General features: G+C 42.7%; 1 protein-coding gene across 1 annotated transcript in view; it reads right to left on the bottom strand.

Moving 5' to 3' along the window:
- Nucleotides 1–10,246, bottom strand: part of NPSR1 (neuropeptide S receptor 1) — a 59,420-nt gene extending 49,174 nt beyond the window's left edge. The window contains exon 1 of the mRNA XM_055707630.1: nt 10,100–10,246. Within this exon, the coding sequence (XP_055563605.1) occupies nt 10,100–10,246 (147 nt within the window). The remainder of the gene's footprint in view (nt 1–10,099) is intronic.
- Between the last annotated feature and the right edge of the window lie 5,871 nt (nt 10,247–16,117).

Here is a 16,117-nt window from a genome sequence, read left to right as displayed (position 1 = left end):
AACGAGCTAAAAAGGTAACCTAAGAGGTGCAAAAGCTGAATATAGGAGAGGTGAGTTTGAAAGGCCATAGACAAAGGAATAAAGCTAAAGTTTCTATTAATCTATTTGTGGTAGCTGCCATTCAGAGAGAGAGGAGAGAAAAGTATCTTATTCTTGGGGATTAAGGAGCTATAATAATAGAGAACTTAAATCACTGCAGCCTCTCTCAGTCTGTTAGCTTGCAGAATGAAAACTTCTGTGGTTATTAATGGGATGCCTACCGTGATAAAGGCCTTCATAGTTGCTAGGTTTAGAATTCAAAATTATCTTGATGAATCGGAAACAGGCATTGGAAAAAAACCCCAAGATGCTGTCCAACAAAGCAGAAGTGCAGCACTTCACAGTGTAGTGGGCATAATGACATCAGGTTGGGCAAGCCTTCAAAACATGCCCCCCCACATGCAGCACAGAAAGTGCCCCACAAGTGGAACGGGATTTAATAACATCACCCTATCACGAGAGCGATAACCACCGTCACGGGATTAACACTAGTCTCGTGTGCCTCTGCTCTAATCCTTCCACTGCACCCAGCAGCTGTACCGTACCCACTCCTGGGTGCCATGCCTCATGAGGCACAAAGCAATGAGTTGATAGCAGTCTAGAAGATATAGCCAGGCAATAAGACTTCATGAATTAAGTTGCTTAATCTAGTAAAAAGCAAACTGCAGGAAAATATGAACATAGCCTTGAAGTCACAAAAAGGCTGATGTAAAAAAGTAAAGGTATAGTCTCTTCTTCAGATCCCCTGGAGACTGGCTGAAAATCAGTGAACGAAAACTACAGAATTCAGGCTGATCGCTTTAAAAACTTGACTTAAAAATACACCATATATATAGATAGATTGATTGAGTCAGTGAAACCTCCATCTGTGAAGGTCTTAAAAATAGTTTTTAGATTAGAGACATAGCTGATTGATCCCTGAACTTCACTCCAGCTGCATTTTCTATAATTTTGTTTTATTCATCACCTTAAGGTTGTTTAGACATAGAGGTTTAGACATAGAGGTTCATGCCTTGTTTGTTCATCAAGCAAAAATCCTTTTTCTAACAATCCTCAGCAAGGTGATTTAGAAAAAAACATTGTTTAATAACATGTTGCACAGACATCAGAGGTATTTTGGATAAAAAGACAGATAAGAACATCTCCTAAACACCTGTGTAGGAGCTTTTGGCAAGGGCTGCTTTTGCAATGGGCATTGCTAACTGCATTGCATGAGAATGCTGCGAGGGAGACTAGTGTCATATACCAGCTTTTCTAGACTAGAAAAACTAAAGATGCTGGCAAATTAATTAAGGTCATAAACCAAAACAAAGTCAAGAGGATTTCATTGGTTTGACTATAACCATTGGATGCACTACCATTCCACAAGACTGCTGGGTTTGGAGCATGGAAGTGCTTGACATCTGAGGCACATATTCATGTTTTGTTAATTTTCTTAAACATTAAAACCAGCTTTAGTCAATGAAGCAAGCCTCTTCATGGGTGAAATTTAAGCCAGAAAACCTGTCTGAAGACTGTGTGCATTTTCTTCTGCTTGTAGAAGAGGTTTATTTTGTTTCTCTGACAAAATTTCTGAATCCATAGGCTGTGGTAAGTCTATCAAGACAGACAAAGATCATCCTTGTGAGCAGCTTTTATCAAGACCTCAGGAGAGGTTCAGCATCAATGGAAAAAGCATGTTTGTACTTGAACAAGAACTTTTGTTCTAGCTGCTGAGGCTGGTGGGGAAACAGCTGGGAAAAAATAGGTCGCCAGGTAAGTAATGAGCAAATAAACAGCAAAAGAGAGGGAGAGGTACTCTGTTCCTGATGTGTCTCTTGGCCTCTTAATGTGAGGAGGGGAGGCCTATAGAGAATTCGTGTCCTTACTGACCTGGTGCCTTCCTGCTCCACATCTTTGGTCACCTGGGTGAAGAAGGGGCACTGATCCCTCATATCACAGGTCAGGAGCTGCTTAAGTCTCTGAACAACTTCCTCTTGCTGGTTGATTAAATTCTGGAAATATGCAAATGTTCTTCCTGCTTGCCTTTCGTATATTTTAAAAATTATGTTTCTAGCATAGCCTACTGCAGCAATTGAGATCATAAGAGAGATGTAATCATAGAGCAAGCCAAACAATTCTGTAAGGATGTTCTTAACACATAAGAAGAACACATAAATCTCCTTGCTAAATTGGGGAACTGTCATGCTCATGGTCAGATTCACCACTAGCAGATTGCATTGCACTTTCCTAAGGGAGGGGAAAAAAAAGAAAAATATTTTCTTATCCTCTGAAGTAATCACTTTAATTGCAAGCCATGCAAGAAAATGGAGGGCCTTAGATTTACATTTTTTTTACCTTGTTGTGGAAGATCTGGAGTCTTGAACTTTCACTACTGAAAATGTTCAGGACAGATTTGCTATTTTAACAGCCCACATTTAGACTGGAACAAAAGAAAAAATACCACCCCGCCCCCACCCAAAAAATACCCCAACAATAAAATCAGGAAGCTTAGCTTTCCTGAGGCAGCCAGGTGCCATGCAGCTTGACTGATTTCAGTCAGGGATTTATAGTTCGTTTACTTCTATGGCAAATTGCACTTTGGACTGCAACACTAGAAGAAATCAAAGACAGTCATTGGCACAATTTAATTAAGGACTCTTAAAAGTACTGGCACAACCTCTGACATAATTCATAAATTTTTTAAAAATAAATTAAAACCCCAAAAATAAATAAACCCCCCTCTGTCTCATACTGCAAGACTCCTCCACAGCAGAAACCCTAGAGGAGACTTGTGGGGTCTAACTGGTGCCTACAGTTATCTAACAGGAGGGTGCAGAGAAGAGTGAGCCAGGTTCTTCTTGGATGTGCACATTGAAAGGTCTGGAGGCCACAAGTAAGAGTTGTAACAGGGGACATTTGGATTAGGCATTAAGAAAGGTGTTTATCCTGAGGGTGGTCAAACACTGGGATGGGAGCCTGAGAGGCTGCGGGATCTCCATCCCTTGAGAAAGCTCAAAACTTGAGTGGACGCTGCCCTAAGCAATCTGGCATAGTTTGAATTTGCTTTCGAGTGGGTGGTACAGGTGACCTCCAGAAGTCCTTCCCTATCTGAATTATTATGCACACACAAGTATGCGTAAGACCTAAAAGGTGCTTTTACAGATGTAATCAGATGAGTGCCTTGCACAAGCTGTATATTATTTATTGTATCATAAAAACGTGAACAACTCATCTTTGTGGGAATCTTATGTAAATTAAAGTTCACTCTGCGAGTAAAGAGTATGGGTGTAAAGGCTACTGGCATGGAAACGACATAAACATATTAGTCTTAGGAAAAAGGACTTTAAAAGTGTAAAATGGCATTTGTCTTATGCTTATAAGCATGGAGGCCTAAGATGAAGAATTCCTGCCAGGGTGTGACTAGCTTAAACCATGAGAAGTAAAGTGTGATGCCATTGAAGGGATCATGACTAGTGTTACTTTTATCAGCTACACAATAAAGGTTCTTTAATACATAAAAAAGAACAAACTTGGTTAAAGTGAAAACTGGAAACAACCATATTTCTTCTTGTATTGAAACTTTCAACACAAGTTGGGTTGTTGGGAAACAAACCCACGACCACACCTAACAGAAATCTGCTTGAAGATAAGCTGTAGGTGCATTACACATACGTTAGCAGTTCTGACTGTCAAAAGGGAATAAAGAGGCACCAAATATCTTACAAAAAGAGGGACAGTGGATGGGATACTTAGGCTAGAAGTAAGCTTCATACAGTAAATGTTAGTCACCTGCACGTGAAAGTTCAGATGATGAATTCAAGTCAGCTCCTAGTGCTCAAGAAAAGCTGCAAAAATGGCTGGATCACCCTTGATTCATTTGCTGGTAGCCCTGGTCTCAGTAAGCAAGAAACACACTAACATCTAGGAAGATCAATGAAATCTTACTCCCTAGCTGTCACAAGGAGCAACAATTGTGCTGGCCATCCCTGTAATACAAGTGCGTTTTGAAAGAATGTTCTCCATCTAGCAAGGCAAAACTGTAAAGATATTTCTATACAGCATCCACACAAGTTGCTCCTGAAAATTTTGGGAAAGCAATTTGATTGACACTAAAAAGCTCTGGGAAAACTCATGTGAATATAAGAAAGACTGAGAAAAGAGAAAGTTCAAAGCTATGTTTTATGTTTTGTCTTTGAAAGTGCTTCCACTAGGATTGAATTTAACAGGAACACACTTGGGCAGGCAACAAGACCTCTAGGAGTTGATTTCTGCTTTTTTAATTAGCGTGGTCTGGGAAGGAGCCTGATTCAAACTGCATAAATACTGGTTCAGTCCCAGGTTTGCCTCTGGGACTGCTGCTTTCTTCTTTCAATGGCACCGGTCATGCCTGAGAGTTTTCATGCCTCCAGCACAGCAGCTGCCTTACTGAGATGCTTTCTCACAGGCTGTGTGTGTTATCCGCCCAGCACAAGGCTCCAGGTCATTCTGGAGATCCTGGGATGCATTGCCACATGAAGCCTTCGCAACATGTCAGAGATGCTGGCAACCGTTGCTTCCCCATGGGTCCTTGTGGTTGGAAGAAGGGCACAGCTGGAAGGGACCCAAGCTGATGCTTTCTGTTCTGCTGAACCTGAGAAGCAGTTTTACATGAACTTGTGTCTATATGGTATTGCATTCATAGTCTGTGTAGCTAATGTGTTATATAGAGGAAAAAAAATATAATATTCTCTCCTCTTTAGACTTAGGGAAACAGACAAGCTGAGAAAGCCTACTCACTAAATCAGGACACTTCCTCACGGAAAGGAGTAATTGTGTTATTAAGGTTACTTTTTGAAATCTAGCAAAACTGTATCTATCTTCTTTGTGAATCCCCAGTTTTTTAAAAATGTATTTCTTAGCTCTAACTTCACCATCACAGATGAGTCAGGGTCTTTTCAGCGCACAACATTTAATGCATGTGAACTACTGTGATCTTTCCAAGCTCAAATAACAGACAAACAAACCACCCCTCATCCTGCCCTAAAATCCTCCGTAGGTGTGACTGGTATAGAGGGGAATATTTGCATTTAATAATAAATGGTAACAATTCAATTTCATTAGCAGATAGTTCACATTTACCACGCTCCTGTGTTTGGCACAAGATGAATAATTAATGAGGACAGTACTGTTCAGTTATTGCAGGATGTTTTTTGCCCACTGCACCCTAGGAAACTTCCACAGAATTAGACAAACAGATATCCCTGATTTTAGTGTCATCGGGAAAGATACATTTTTCATGGTGTACGTATTTATTTTTTCCTAGAACATTTTCAACATGAAGAGATGACATTAGGTTATGGCATCTCCATAATTGTATGATGTTAATAGCTCTATTTAAAACTGTGAAATGCTGTTCTTAATCACAAAAAGGGATAAAATTATTAAGTATGCCTAATCTGTTCAATGAAAACATCCTAAAAAACTGGAGAGATTAGTACTTTCTAGGAATATTTATTTAGGAGAGGCAGACAGATGCAAACCCTGTGGCTGTGTGGACCATGGAGTCAAAGTATGAAGGTTGCTAGTATAAAACCATCCAAATCACTTGGCTCAGAGCTACCCACCGTCGGGCTGTCATACAGCCAGATCACTTCTGTGTTGCATTTCAGCTACTAGATGAAGCCAGCCTGGCCAACAGCACTGCAGCAGCAGTATCACAAGGAGAACAGCTATTACATTCCCAGCGTGGCAACAGTCATTATGGCATATTGCAGAGATCGCGTTCAGGAGTTCCTGACGCCTTGTTTGTGTAGACTTAATTCTCCTCCTCTCCCTCAACCAAAAGATTGTAAAGTTATTTATAAATGATTTGATATGCCTATTTTTCTAAAAATGTATGATTATGTTTGCAGAGATTACTCCAGAAATTTGACAGCATGAATTATTATTTTTCTATTATGTATTCAATGATGGGATGCTCCGTGAGGTTTGCTGGAAAATCAGAATGAGCAATAGCATCGGCAAATGCTTTCCAGGAGAAAAAGAGACTCCTGCATTTGGATTAAATGACAGGGACAACAGATCCTGACATAAACAGGCTCTGCGGACACCTGGAGCCAAATCCTTTTTACTTGATAGTCCTACAAAGCAAGTCTATGCAAACCTCTCCACATATCTGTCTCCTCACCACTTTGCTGGAGATGGTAGCCCCTGACCTCTGTAAAGAGCATTAGGCTCCATGGATAAGCAGCACATGCTCTTAGATTTGTGTTTACACTGGCATGGCTACACAGTCCTGTTTAATATCTGAGCTACATGGGCTACAACATGCGGTACAGTGAATGCCTCAGTGTTTGGGAGAGGACAGCCACAGGCAGAATGTCAAACAGTCCTCCCTGAAACAAATTAGGAACTTAGATTACATGTGTAAAATCATTTGTGGTGGATTCGATATGCATGTTGTTTCTCCCGAGAGCTCTAACACTTCAGCATCACAGCTCAAGGGGCCAGGAGAGGGATGTCAACATGTGGACCAGTGGCTGGGATTCCCACCTGGCAGGGGAGACACTGGGGTTCCCAAACAACCTTGGGTGTAAATGACAAAACCTTTGCATCCTGCTGCACAGGTAAGGGCTCAGCTCTACACATCAGAAAACAAACTAAGAAAATGTACTGGATGATGAAAGACAGGCCACTCTCCTGGGAAACAGAAGATGCTGGTGGTGGGAACACAGTCCCACCAAGAAAGGAACAGTGGCTGGGACTTTTCTCCTTTTGAGCACTCCATCCTTTCTTCTATTGCATAAAAGTAGGGCATCCTGTTTCTCAGAAGACCTCTTAACAAAGAGGTGAGCCCTCTCTGAGGATGAGCACATGCTCCTACCATTGGGGAAGCTTTGGGGCTGTTGGGGCCCTGGCAAGGGGAGGTGCTTCCTCCAGCCGTGACCAAACCTTCCACCCCTGTGGACAATTAGGGCAAACCTATTCTGAGATTCCTACTTGTCTCCATGCATCTTGTCAAATTTCTAGAGTTAAGGAGGTTCTAAAGTGGAGCAAGGTTGCAGGTGTTCAGATGGTCCCTGTTCTTTTCAGGTAACTGTACTGGGCAGAGGGCAGCTAACACTCACTTAAAGCCCTTTCACACCTAGATTAAATGCATATGGGGGAGATTGTAAAGGGATGGAATGAACTCTCCCTTGGCCTGGGAGATTAGAGATGTAATCAATACAATTTGCACATCTGTTCTGAATTTGGTGCTGACACAGCCAATAGGACTTCTTGTGGTTTCAGACAATAACCTACCTGGATGCCTCATGTAAAGGCACCCGGGAAGAAATACAGGCTGGGTTTTCGGGGACAATTTGCCATAACACAGCAGAAAGACCTGAATGCAGGTGGGAATGAGCCACTGCTTTTGCTGTGGGAAGCACCAGCTCATCCTGCACGCTGAGCGGTGTGTGGGTGCCCCCAGCGCTCCATGCCGAGAGCCAGCCTAGTTAGCCCACGTGGCCATGGTCCCAGAGAGGCTTCACGGGCAAAGCCCTGGTGAGCAGCTGGCCAGGGAGTGGTGGTAATGACTACCAGAAGCGAAATGCGCATTCCTTCAAGTGGATGAAATGCTCCATTTCCCAGCCAAAAATAGAAAAGAAGAAACCTAATTGAACTGGCAAAATGCTTTCTAATCTGAAGCTGTGCAGGATTTAGTTGTTAAACTCTGAAGAGGACTAGACAGAAGCTCAAATGCTTCTGAAATGGAGAGCAGGGAAGCACTCACAGCTCAGCCGGTAACAGGACTTTTTGGCACCGAACTGCTCTAAAGCGCATTATTTCACTTTTGTCACATTGCCACCGCAGTGTAACACAGACACCACCTTAGCTAGGCACCGGCTGTCTTTTTGAAGCATGGGAGGAAAAGAAACCAGCACATGCTCCCATAGTTCAAGCAGCATCCCTCCACAGCTGTCATTGGGTAGAATTGTTAAAAGTTCATTAACAGCAACTGCTCCAGATACTGGGTGAGCGTCACTCCCTTGCCTCTGTTTATCAGCTTAGATCACATTTTCTTATGATTGCTTTGGTAAGATAGATTAAACCTGCATTTCCCAAGCAGAAATAGCTTGTATGCCCTGTCTGCATCCTGGCACAGGCTCTGGGGTCAACCTGTGTGGTGGCCATTCATCCAGCCTGCCTCTACTGTCAGCCATGGGCTACAACATGTTTGAAAACTCCAATAAAAAGCCAAACTCCCATTTGTCACTACATTTTGATACTGACCTCTATTCCATTCGGCCTATTCCAAGCTGAAACTTTTATTGCTTTAGCTGCGTAATGACACCCTTGTGAAGAGGAAAGAGATGCTGTTTGTCTTGCTGGAAGGAAGGGGCGAGGAGATGGCCACAACATGGGCAGCTCTGGTGGAGGACTGCCAACAGAGTCAGCAGGTAGCAGTGGCACCTTCCACACATGAGCTTTTACAGGGAGGGAAGCTGAAACTGCTAGCATGGAGCCCTGACTTCCCTGCACCATAGTCATCAGAGCAGGTGCTTTATCCTTCCTTTTCTGCAGCAGCACCAGCTGTCACTTGTCTCCAGAGTCAAAATATTTCCACGCCTATCAACAGCTAGTAATTGATGTGAAATCAGTGAACCTCCTTGCAAAGTTCATGCTATATATGCCAGAGCTAGACATCCAACAGAGAAGCGCAAGTCTAATAAGAAACTCTCAGCTAACAGAATCAAGTTTCCTTTAGCAATGGATAAGCATGCATGACTATCCATGGCTTCTTAATTATTGTAATTTACTCAGTCTCTCCTATTAAGGAGCATTTTTCTGCCTGAGGACTTTCTAATCATGGAATTAACTGTCACTTTTACCATTATAAAATATTGCTCCCATGACATTGTTCAGATTTATAGCCCTAACTGTTGAAAGAACAAAGGGGATAAAGAGAAAGTTGTTAAAAATATTTTGCTTGTTGCTTCTGATTTTTTTCAAGAGCATTTTAGGAGTCTAACATGAAGAGAAGAAAAAAAAGAATTTTCATCCTTGAAATTCTAGATAAGAAAAAAAAAAAAGAATCAGCAGCATGTTAAAAGAGACCCTCATTAATGAACTGTAGAACTGCAGATCAACTTTATTCTTAACAGGGGTGGAAACCTGTTGTAATTCCACTGGCATTGTGTCACAGCACTAACAACCTCACAGAAAACAAAACTGCCTCTGATCATATCCCCTTTTACCTAACATATTGTGAAATGATGTAAGCGCCTACATCTCTCCAGTTGAAAGTGATCTCTTTGGTTCTGCTCCAGAAGGAACGGCAGGGTACTCCTTCTCAGACTTATTAATAACTTGAACTTAACCTGGACAGTGTGCCACAACAGTAAAGTGACACATGGCATGCAGCATGGCAATGACAACAGGCACAGAAATCTGAAGGAAAGATGATTTTCAGTACCTCTTTCATCTTTTTCCTACACTCACATTGCAAGGGCGATGTTTGTTTTTGGAGATGAATAAATACACTTCCCATGTCATTCAACAGCATTCACTACTGAATGATTCATCTGGTACATTAACAGCAGCCTTCATGAGACACTACATCCCCCGCTCAAGTTAAAAACAAACAAACCAGCTAATTAGAACCTGACCCTTATGATTAAAACCAAAAATCAACCAAAACTGGCAAAAACCCCTCTCACTCCTGTACAGTGTTTGTTGCAGCAGGAAAATGGAAAAGAAATCCTTTATGTCAAGGTGATGGCTGTAAGAAATTATATAGAAGATGTGTTAAACTAATGCAAGCTTGTGATTAAAGCTGCATGTATAATTACAACACCTCTACAGATCAACAGTACCATCCCCTCTTGGAAGAGGATACAATTGGCAAAGACCTGTAAGTCTGAACTCCAGTTCCTGAAACTATTTTGTTTTTCAGTAAATGCCTTACACGTGCTGTCCGCTGTCTTTGCAGGGAAAAAACCCCACCAATATCTGGGCAAGAAAGTTCAATAATCCTAGTTATCTTCCTGCAGAGGTGCTGAAAATGTACTAAAGCTGCAAGCATGAGAGAAAAGTAATGCTCGACTTAAAAGAATACCTTAAAAGAGTAGTAAAAGGATCCCCACTCCTCTTCTGCCACCACTTCGGTGGAAGTCACCATTTCAGTGCAGGTGACAAGGGTAAGATCCAGCCAGCCGGCGCTTCCCTGGGAGCTGCTGCTGGCTTCTGTGGAGCCGACCTCCATCACTGGATTTTGTTCGAGTTGTCTAGGTGCTTGTTTTTCTAAGAGTTAATGCAGCCAGGCTTCTCCCGTAAAAGCGCAGCAACAAAACCAGCTTCTCACTGCTCCACCACTGGCTACCAGAGGCATCGGGCTTTAGTGCAGCTGAGTGATAGGAGGAGGGAAAAAAAAAAAAAAAAAAAGAAAAAAAGAAGCCAAGCTGGCATCATCCCTTTGAGCTTTCCTTCGGTACAACTCTGACGACAGCCATCCACATGCTCTTTCCAGCAGCAAGGGCAGCAGCCAGTAAGAAAGACAGTGCACATGGACACAGCCATGTGCCTTGTGGACTCTGGGTTGTCTTGCATCCCAAGTTGTCACCTCTGGAGTCAGGCACACCTGTAAAAGTGTGGACCTCCTCCCTGCATTAAGCTCAGGAACCTGGCTATTCCACCCAGTAGCTTTGCCTGCTTACCCTAGCTCAGCCCACTTTGATTTCAGTTACCTTTGGAATTGTGGTGTATCTACACACAAGCACCAACATGCTCTCCTGTATTAGCAAAACCCTATGAAGTTGTTAGGCTTAAGTTATCGCAGTTTCCCTGTCAGTGTCTATCTGCCTTCTGAAGTTGCCTTTACCAAGAAGAAAAATAAATCATAAAAGGCCTTCGCCCTTACCTTTGCAGAGAGCTCAAACATGCTTCATACCCAGTACGGGGAGTGCTTTAATCACCGTATGGACAACCTGTCTGGTACGGCTCCTAGAGACTGCTAGTTACTTGGAGGCTCAAGGATACTTCGGAACAAAATGATCAGTTATTTTTCTCCTCATTAATTTTCTAGGCACCAATCTCCCCCACCCTCTGTTCATTCGGATGCTTTTCCCCACCTCTAGTGTTTACCCCATTTTTACACCAAGTTGGCAGATGACAGTGCGCACAGCTTCCCTGAACCGAGCGCAACATCACGTGTAAATTCAGAACTTGTTCAGCTTTGTGGAGATGCTGTGCCTCGATACCAATGCAATCCTAAGCAGAACGTCATGCACTCGGTTTCCCGTTACCTGCTCACAGCAGAATCCAGTCCTGTGCTTACAGGTGTGCAAGCACAGGTAGAAATGGGGGAGCTCAGGAGGCATTAAGCAACTCGCTCTGGCCAGCACAGCACACCCTCTCCCCAGCTCCTGCAGCAGTGGTCTCCACAACACGCTCACAGCATCCATGCTCGTGGTCCAGGTGGGGCTGTGCCCACCCCTGCCTATGCCAGCAGCAAGACAGAGGTGGCTGCAGGACCCCCCCAGCTCCCAGGGCCAGTAATAGCAGGGGATGGGGACACAAGCAGTGAAATTCAGGTCTAGGTTTGGACTCTGAACCCTCCCAAGCTGGGACATGTCTGGATCTGGGGCTTTGGATCAGGCTGTTCTAGGGACCGGAGAAACCTCTGAGTGTCTGAGCAATATTCAAACCTGTCCTGGAGCTGTTTGAGTCATTCAGAGGAGGGTATCAGCCCAGGGTCATTCAGATAATCAGTACCAGTCACGATGAGAAAGGATCAGCACTGATCCATACATACCAGTGATCAATATTTAACAGCAGTGAATGACGCATGGGTTGGAATGTGATTAGATAAAAATAAGTGTGCCAGAACCACTCTGTTTTGCTGAAAACCATTGGGGAAATGCTCCTTGATATAATATCCAAAAGAGAGGAGGAAAACTTTTTAAAGTTTTTTTCTGACTGATCATAAAGGTTGATTCTGAACCTCTGCTATGAAGTATTCAGATAGCATCCAAGCTTCTTGAAAGCATCCTACCAGGTTTTTTTGCTCATCCCTTGCTTTCTTATATTTACAAAATTCTCTTAGAGTTAGAATTTATTACACTGAATGTTGCTGGGGTTTTTGTTGTTTTTGTTTTGGTGCTCTCATTCCTATAGAGCTGTTATGCTCGAGCATATTACAGGCATTAAGAGGCTTTTCAGTTGTTACATCGCATGCCAGATCGTGCACAGCTCTCAGAGCTAACCAAGAGTGACTTCTCTTGTGGCTTTGCCAGCTACTTGCTCTAAGTAGTGCTTATGGTGCTATAAAAGGTCTCATTGCGCCCTGCTCCAGCACTTACCAGTCTACACAGGTAATTCAGGTCTTCCATTACTATGAGCTTTTCTGTCTTTGAGTATTTCTCAGTCACTGTCACTGCCCTGGTTTGTTGATGGCTGGTTTTACTAAAATGGTTTCTTTCCATCCAAGTCACTGAATTTAAAGCCATGGGCTGTGTATGGTGCTGTGTTGAAAATTAACCTAATTCTCTTTGGTTTTAAACTTCTGAAAAATCATGCCAGCTCTCTGAAATTTGGGGGTTGTTCCCCGCTTCCCCCCCGCTTCCCCCCCCCCCCCCCCCCCCCCCGAGATTAAGCAAACTGTTTGAATACCTCTGAAATGAATAGCAAAAGAAAAGAGTTTTGATGATTGAATCTCAAAAGCCTATAAAAGGCAAGATCAAATCCTAGCAATTCCTCTGTGGAAGAGGAATAGCTGATTGATTCCTACAACTGACTTTGTTGTTTTTGTCAGCCAGGATACTGAAAAGTCTCTGAGAACTTTCAGTCACTGAAGAGATGAAGACAGTTTTACAGAGGGACAAACTGAGTCTTCCCTCTGCTTTAATACAAAATGCTTTCAAATTATTATTCAAAGACATTTTTTTTCCTAATGTATAATAAAATGTGATGCTGCTTTCTTAATCTTTTTGAACGGCTTTTTTTTGTTGTTGTTTTTTTTTTAAGACACACTTTGGTACTGCACCACAGCCTAAGCATGCTTCCTAAGTAGGAAAGATTAAGCAATTCTGAAAATAATCTTTAAGCAAGAAGAATGGATTATTTAAAGGAAGAATAGAGAGGACTTGTTTCAAAGGCCACTTCATTGGCCATTCCCTTTTTCTTGGTTTCAAAAGCTACTCAAATTTAGTTTTCTGAAGCAAAGCTTTGATCCAAAGGCCCAGAAAACCTAACAGCATAAATGGCTCCAGTGGAAGCAGAAGAGGACACTCTGTGGCTGCAGTGTGGAACAAAACCGATACCTGCCATGTGCAACACATGGGTGGAGATCTGCCACGTGTATCTTGTATCTCCCCAAAATAGCAAGATTTTCCTGACTGGCAAGAAGAGGAAACCTTGTAAACTGCAGAAAGTGGAACCAGGAGATTGGTATGAGGAGGTAGATGAAGGGAGGTACCTCTGGGAAAAAAAAAGAAGTCAAAACTTTTAACAACTGGGTACAAAACAGTGATTTTGATTATTTAAGCCAGAAATTCCTCATGCAGAGACTGGTCTTTCCTGCACAGCAGTGGTGAAACACAATAGATGGAGCTGAGTCGATTTGTACATCACAGTGCGGTCCCTCCATGGCAGGCAGAGGTGCTGTCGCAGCCATGGTGGACATTGCTCTCCAAAACCCAGCACCAGTAGGAGAAGGGACGATGCAGGAATATCTATCTCCTCCTATGCTAGGCATTTCCCTGTTTTGTCTTCCCCGATAGAAACTGTTGTGTGGCAGTACTTCTTGTGCATGATGCTGATAATTTGCCAAAAGTCAGACAAACTAAATGCTTGTTTAAAAGATTTAGGCATATCTGAAATGGACAGAAAAAGATCTGTTCAAGTCTGTATTATTTTTTTTTACAGATAATTTATAGCAGATTTCTCTTTGCTGCATTTAGGCAGTATTGGGAGTATTTTGTAATTTGAGTAAATTGAAAAAATACTTGGATTTTTTGCTGTTTGGAGTTTCCTGCACCCTGGAGCAGTTGGACATAATCATATTAAATACAAAGAAGAAATAATGCTATCAGACTGCATGAATAAAGAGAACAAGATTTTTTTGCTTCTAAAAGAACAGCAAGTTAATTGCTTTTCTGAAAAAAAAAAAAAAAAAAAAAAAAAAAAGTTTACCCAATTCGGTATATAGGGGCTTTGGAAGAGGAAGGTCAGTCTGCTCTTCCCAAAGCACAGCCCTTCTGCCCAGGAGCTGAACATCGGGAGTGGTGCAGAGGGGCTCGGCTGCTGACTCTGGCAGCATAGGACCCCTGGAGAGCTGCATTCTCGCATCCTACTGCACAGGAGAGGAGCAACAATTATTAGTGACACAATTCCTGTTGTCTGACATAAACCTACAAGCTGCTTAGCATGCACATTGTTTCCCTTTGGTGCTTTGCCTCTGGAGGGGCACAGATCTGCTCAGCACAGGTAGGCAATACCCAAAAAGGCTGAAGCGCTGCCCTCAGAGCCAGGACTGACTGAGGCTGCAAGTGGTCCCAGAGCCTGGGCTGTGGCTGGGAAAGGACGCGTGGGTTTCTGGATTCCTGGAGGTCCCTGCTGCATGCGAAGCAGGGGGCTCCGTATGTGCCCCATTAGCTAGGACATAACTATTCCCCCACCACATCTGCACTCACATTTTTACATTTTTTTTAGCCCCTCCAGGTGGAGACAACATCAAGTCTCTAAATCTTCAAAGACCCGAAACAGCAATGATCTCTTATGAGCTAAATATAATAAATATAATAACTATAATAAATAGTAACCTACAGTTACAAGGCTTTCTTGACAGAAATCTCTAACACCCATTCTCCTCCACCTTTCTGAATGAAGCGGCTGTAACTCAGGATTGGAAGATTCAGGGGACACAGCAAGATTTCAAAAGCCGTTTTCAACTTCATTCCCAAGCAATTTATTTTGGGATCTGTATCCTAAAGCAGGACCCAGAGGTGCCGACTGGGAGCCTGGCAGCAGCATGCTGATGCTGCCAATCTCAGCACTTCTTTGCAAATGTGTAAATCTCAGCTACACACTGCAGAGACACCCAGGTGGAGACTCTCCCAGCTGCACCACATGGGCCACCTCGGGCCACGGGGCTGACAGCCCACTGTGTTCACCGGTTCCCCAAATTTCTGAGTTCTGGAGTTAGAGCCTGGCAGCTGGAGCTGAAGAGCCTTTCCCTTTTATGGAGAAATTTGTGTTTGATTTTCATCCAGAATCTGAACAAACTCAATTTTGAAATATTAAAAGCATCACAGAATGAGATGACTGATTTCTGCTGGGCTCCAGCCTGATCTCTGACCTGTCAGTGGTCTATCCAGCTTTGAATCAGATCCCCAAACTGGAAGCAAGTGGATTCTTCCTCATAAATTAGGTTTTGGGTCAGACTTTTTGCAAAAATCTAGATTTTACCCATAGTAAAGCACTAGAGTCATATAAATCACAGACCATTTTTATAATAATGATGACAAAATATGAGCATGTTGTTTCTCTCCATTGATAACTTCAACAAATTTAAAAAGGAGGAGATTTTCTCACGTCTTCATTACTGTCTTCATTTCTGTTTGTAGTCTTAATTCAGATAGGTTCATTTTACAGAAAGTATATACAGCCATTTATCTGTTTCTGCTAAGGAACGACTGGAGAAGAATAAGCAATCCTTAAGGAATTATCTTTGAAAAGAAGCAAGCAGATGAAGAAAACACGTAGAGAAATGCCATTAAATATGAATATTGTGTCAGTGGAACTGTCAGACGCCCTGAAATTTCAAATATCTTTTCTTTGTTCCCCTTGATATAACCATCAAGAAAATCATCTATTTCGCAAGGGCCTGATTCTCCAATGATTCTGTCTGTTGCAGCGCAGGATTGCTGCCTCTCCAGTGACTGGAATTGCAAAGTAGCTTTAGCGAAAAAAGAGCCAAGCCCCATGAACTGAAACAGACACCTGATAAATGTGCATTCCTATAAAATATCAAGGCAGTCAACATAGTCACTTGGTGTCTTTCTACTCGGAAGGAGCTGAGCAGGTAGCCAACATGTACGGCAGCCACCCGGTCCTGGCAAGTAGTTCTGCGTAGGAA

Source organism: Falco cherrug, chromosome 4 (genome assembly GCF_023634085.1).
Source record: "Falco cherrug isolate bFalChe1 chromosome 4, bFalChe1.pri, whole genome shotgun sequence".
NCBI classification, from domain to species: domain Eukaryota; kingdom Metazoa; phylum Chordata; class Aves; order Falconiformes; family Falconidae; genus Falco; species Falco cherrug.
This window is presented reverse-complemented; position numbering and strand designations above follow the sequence as displayed.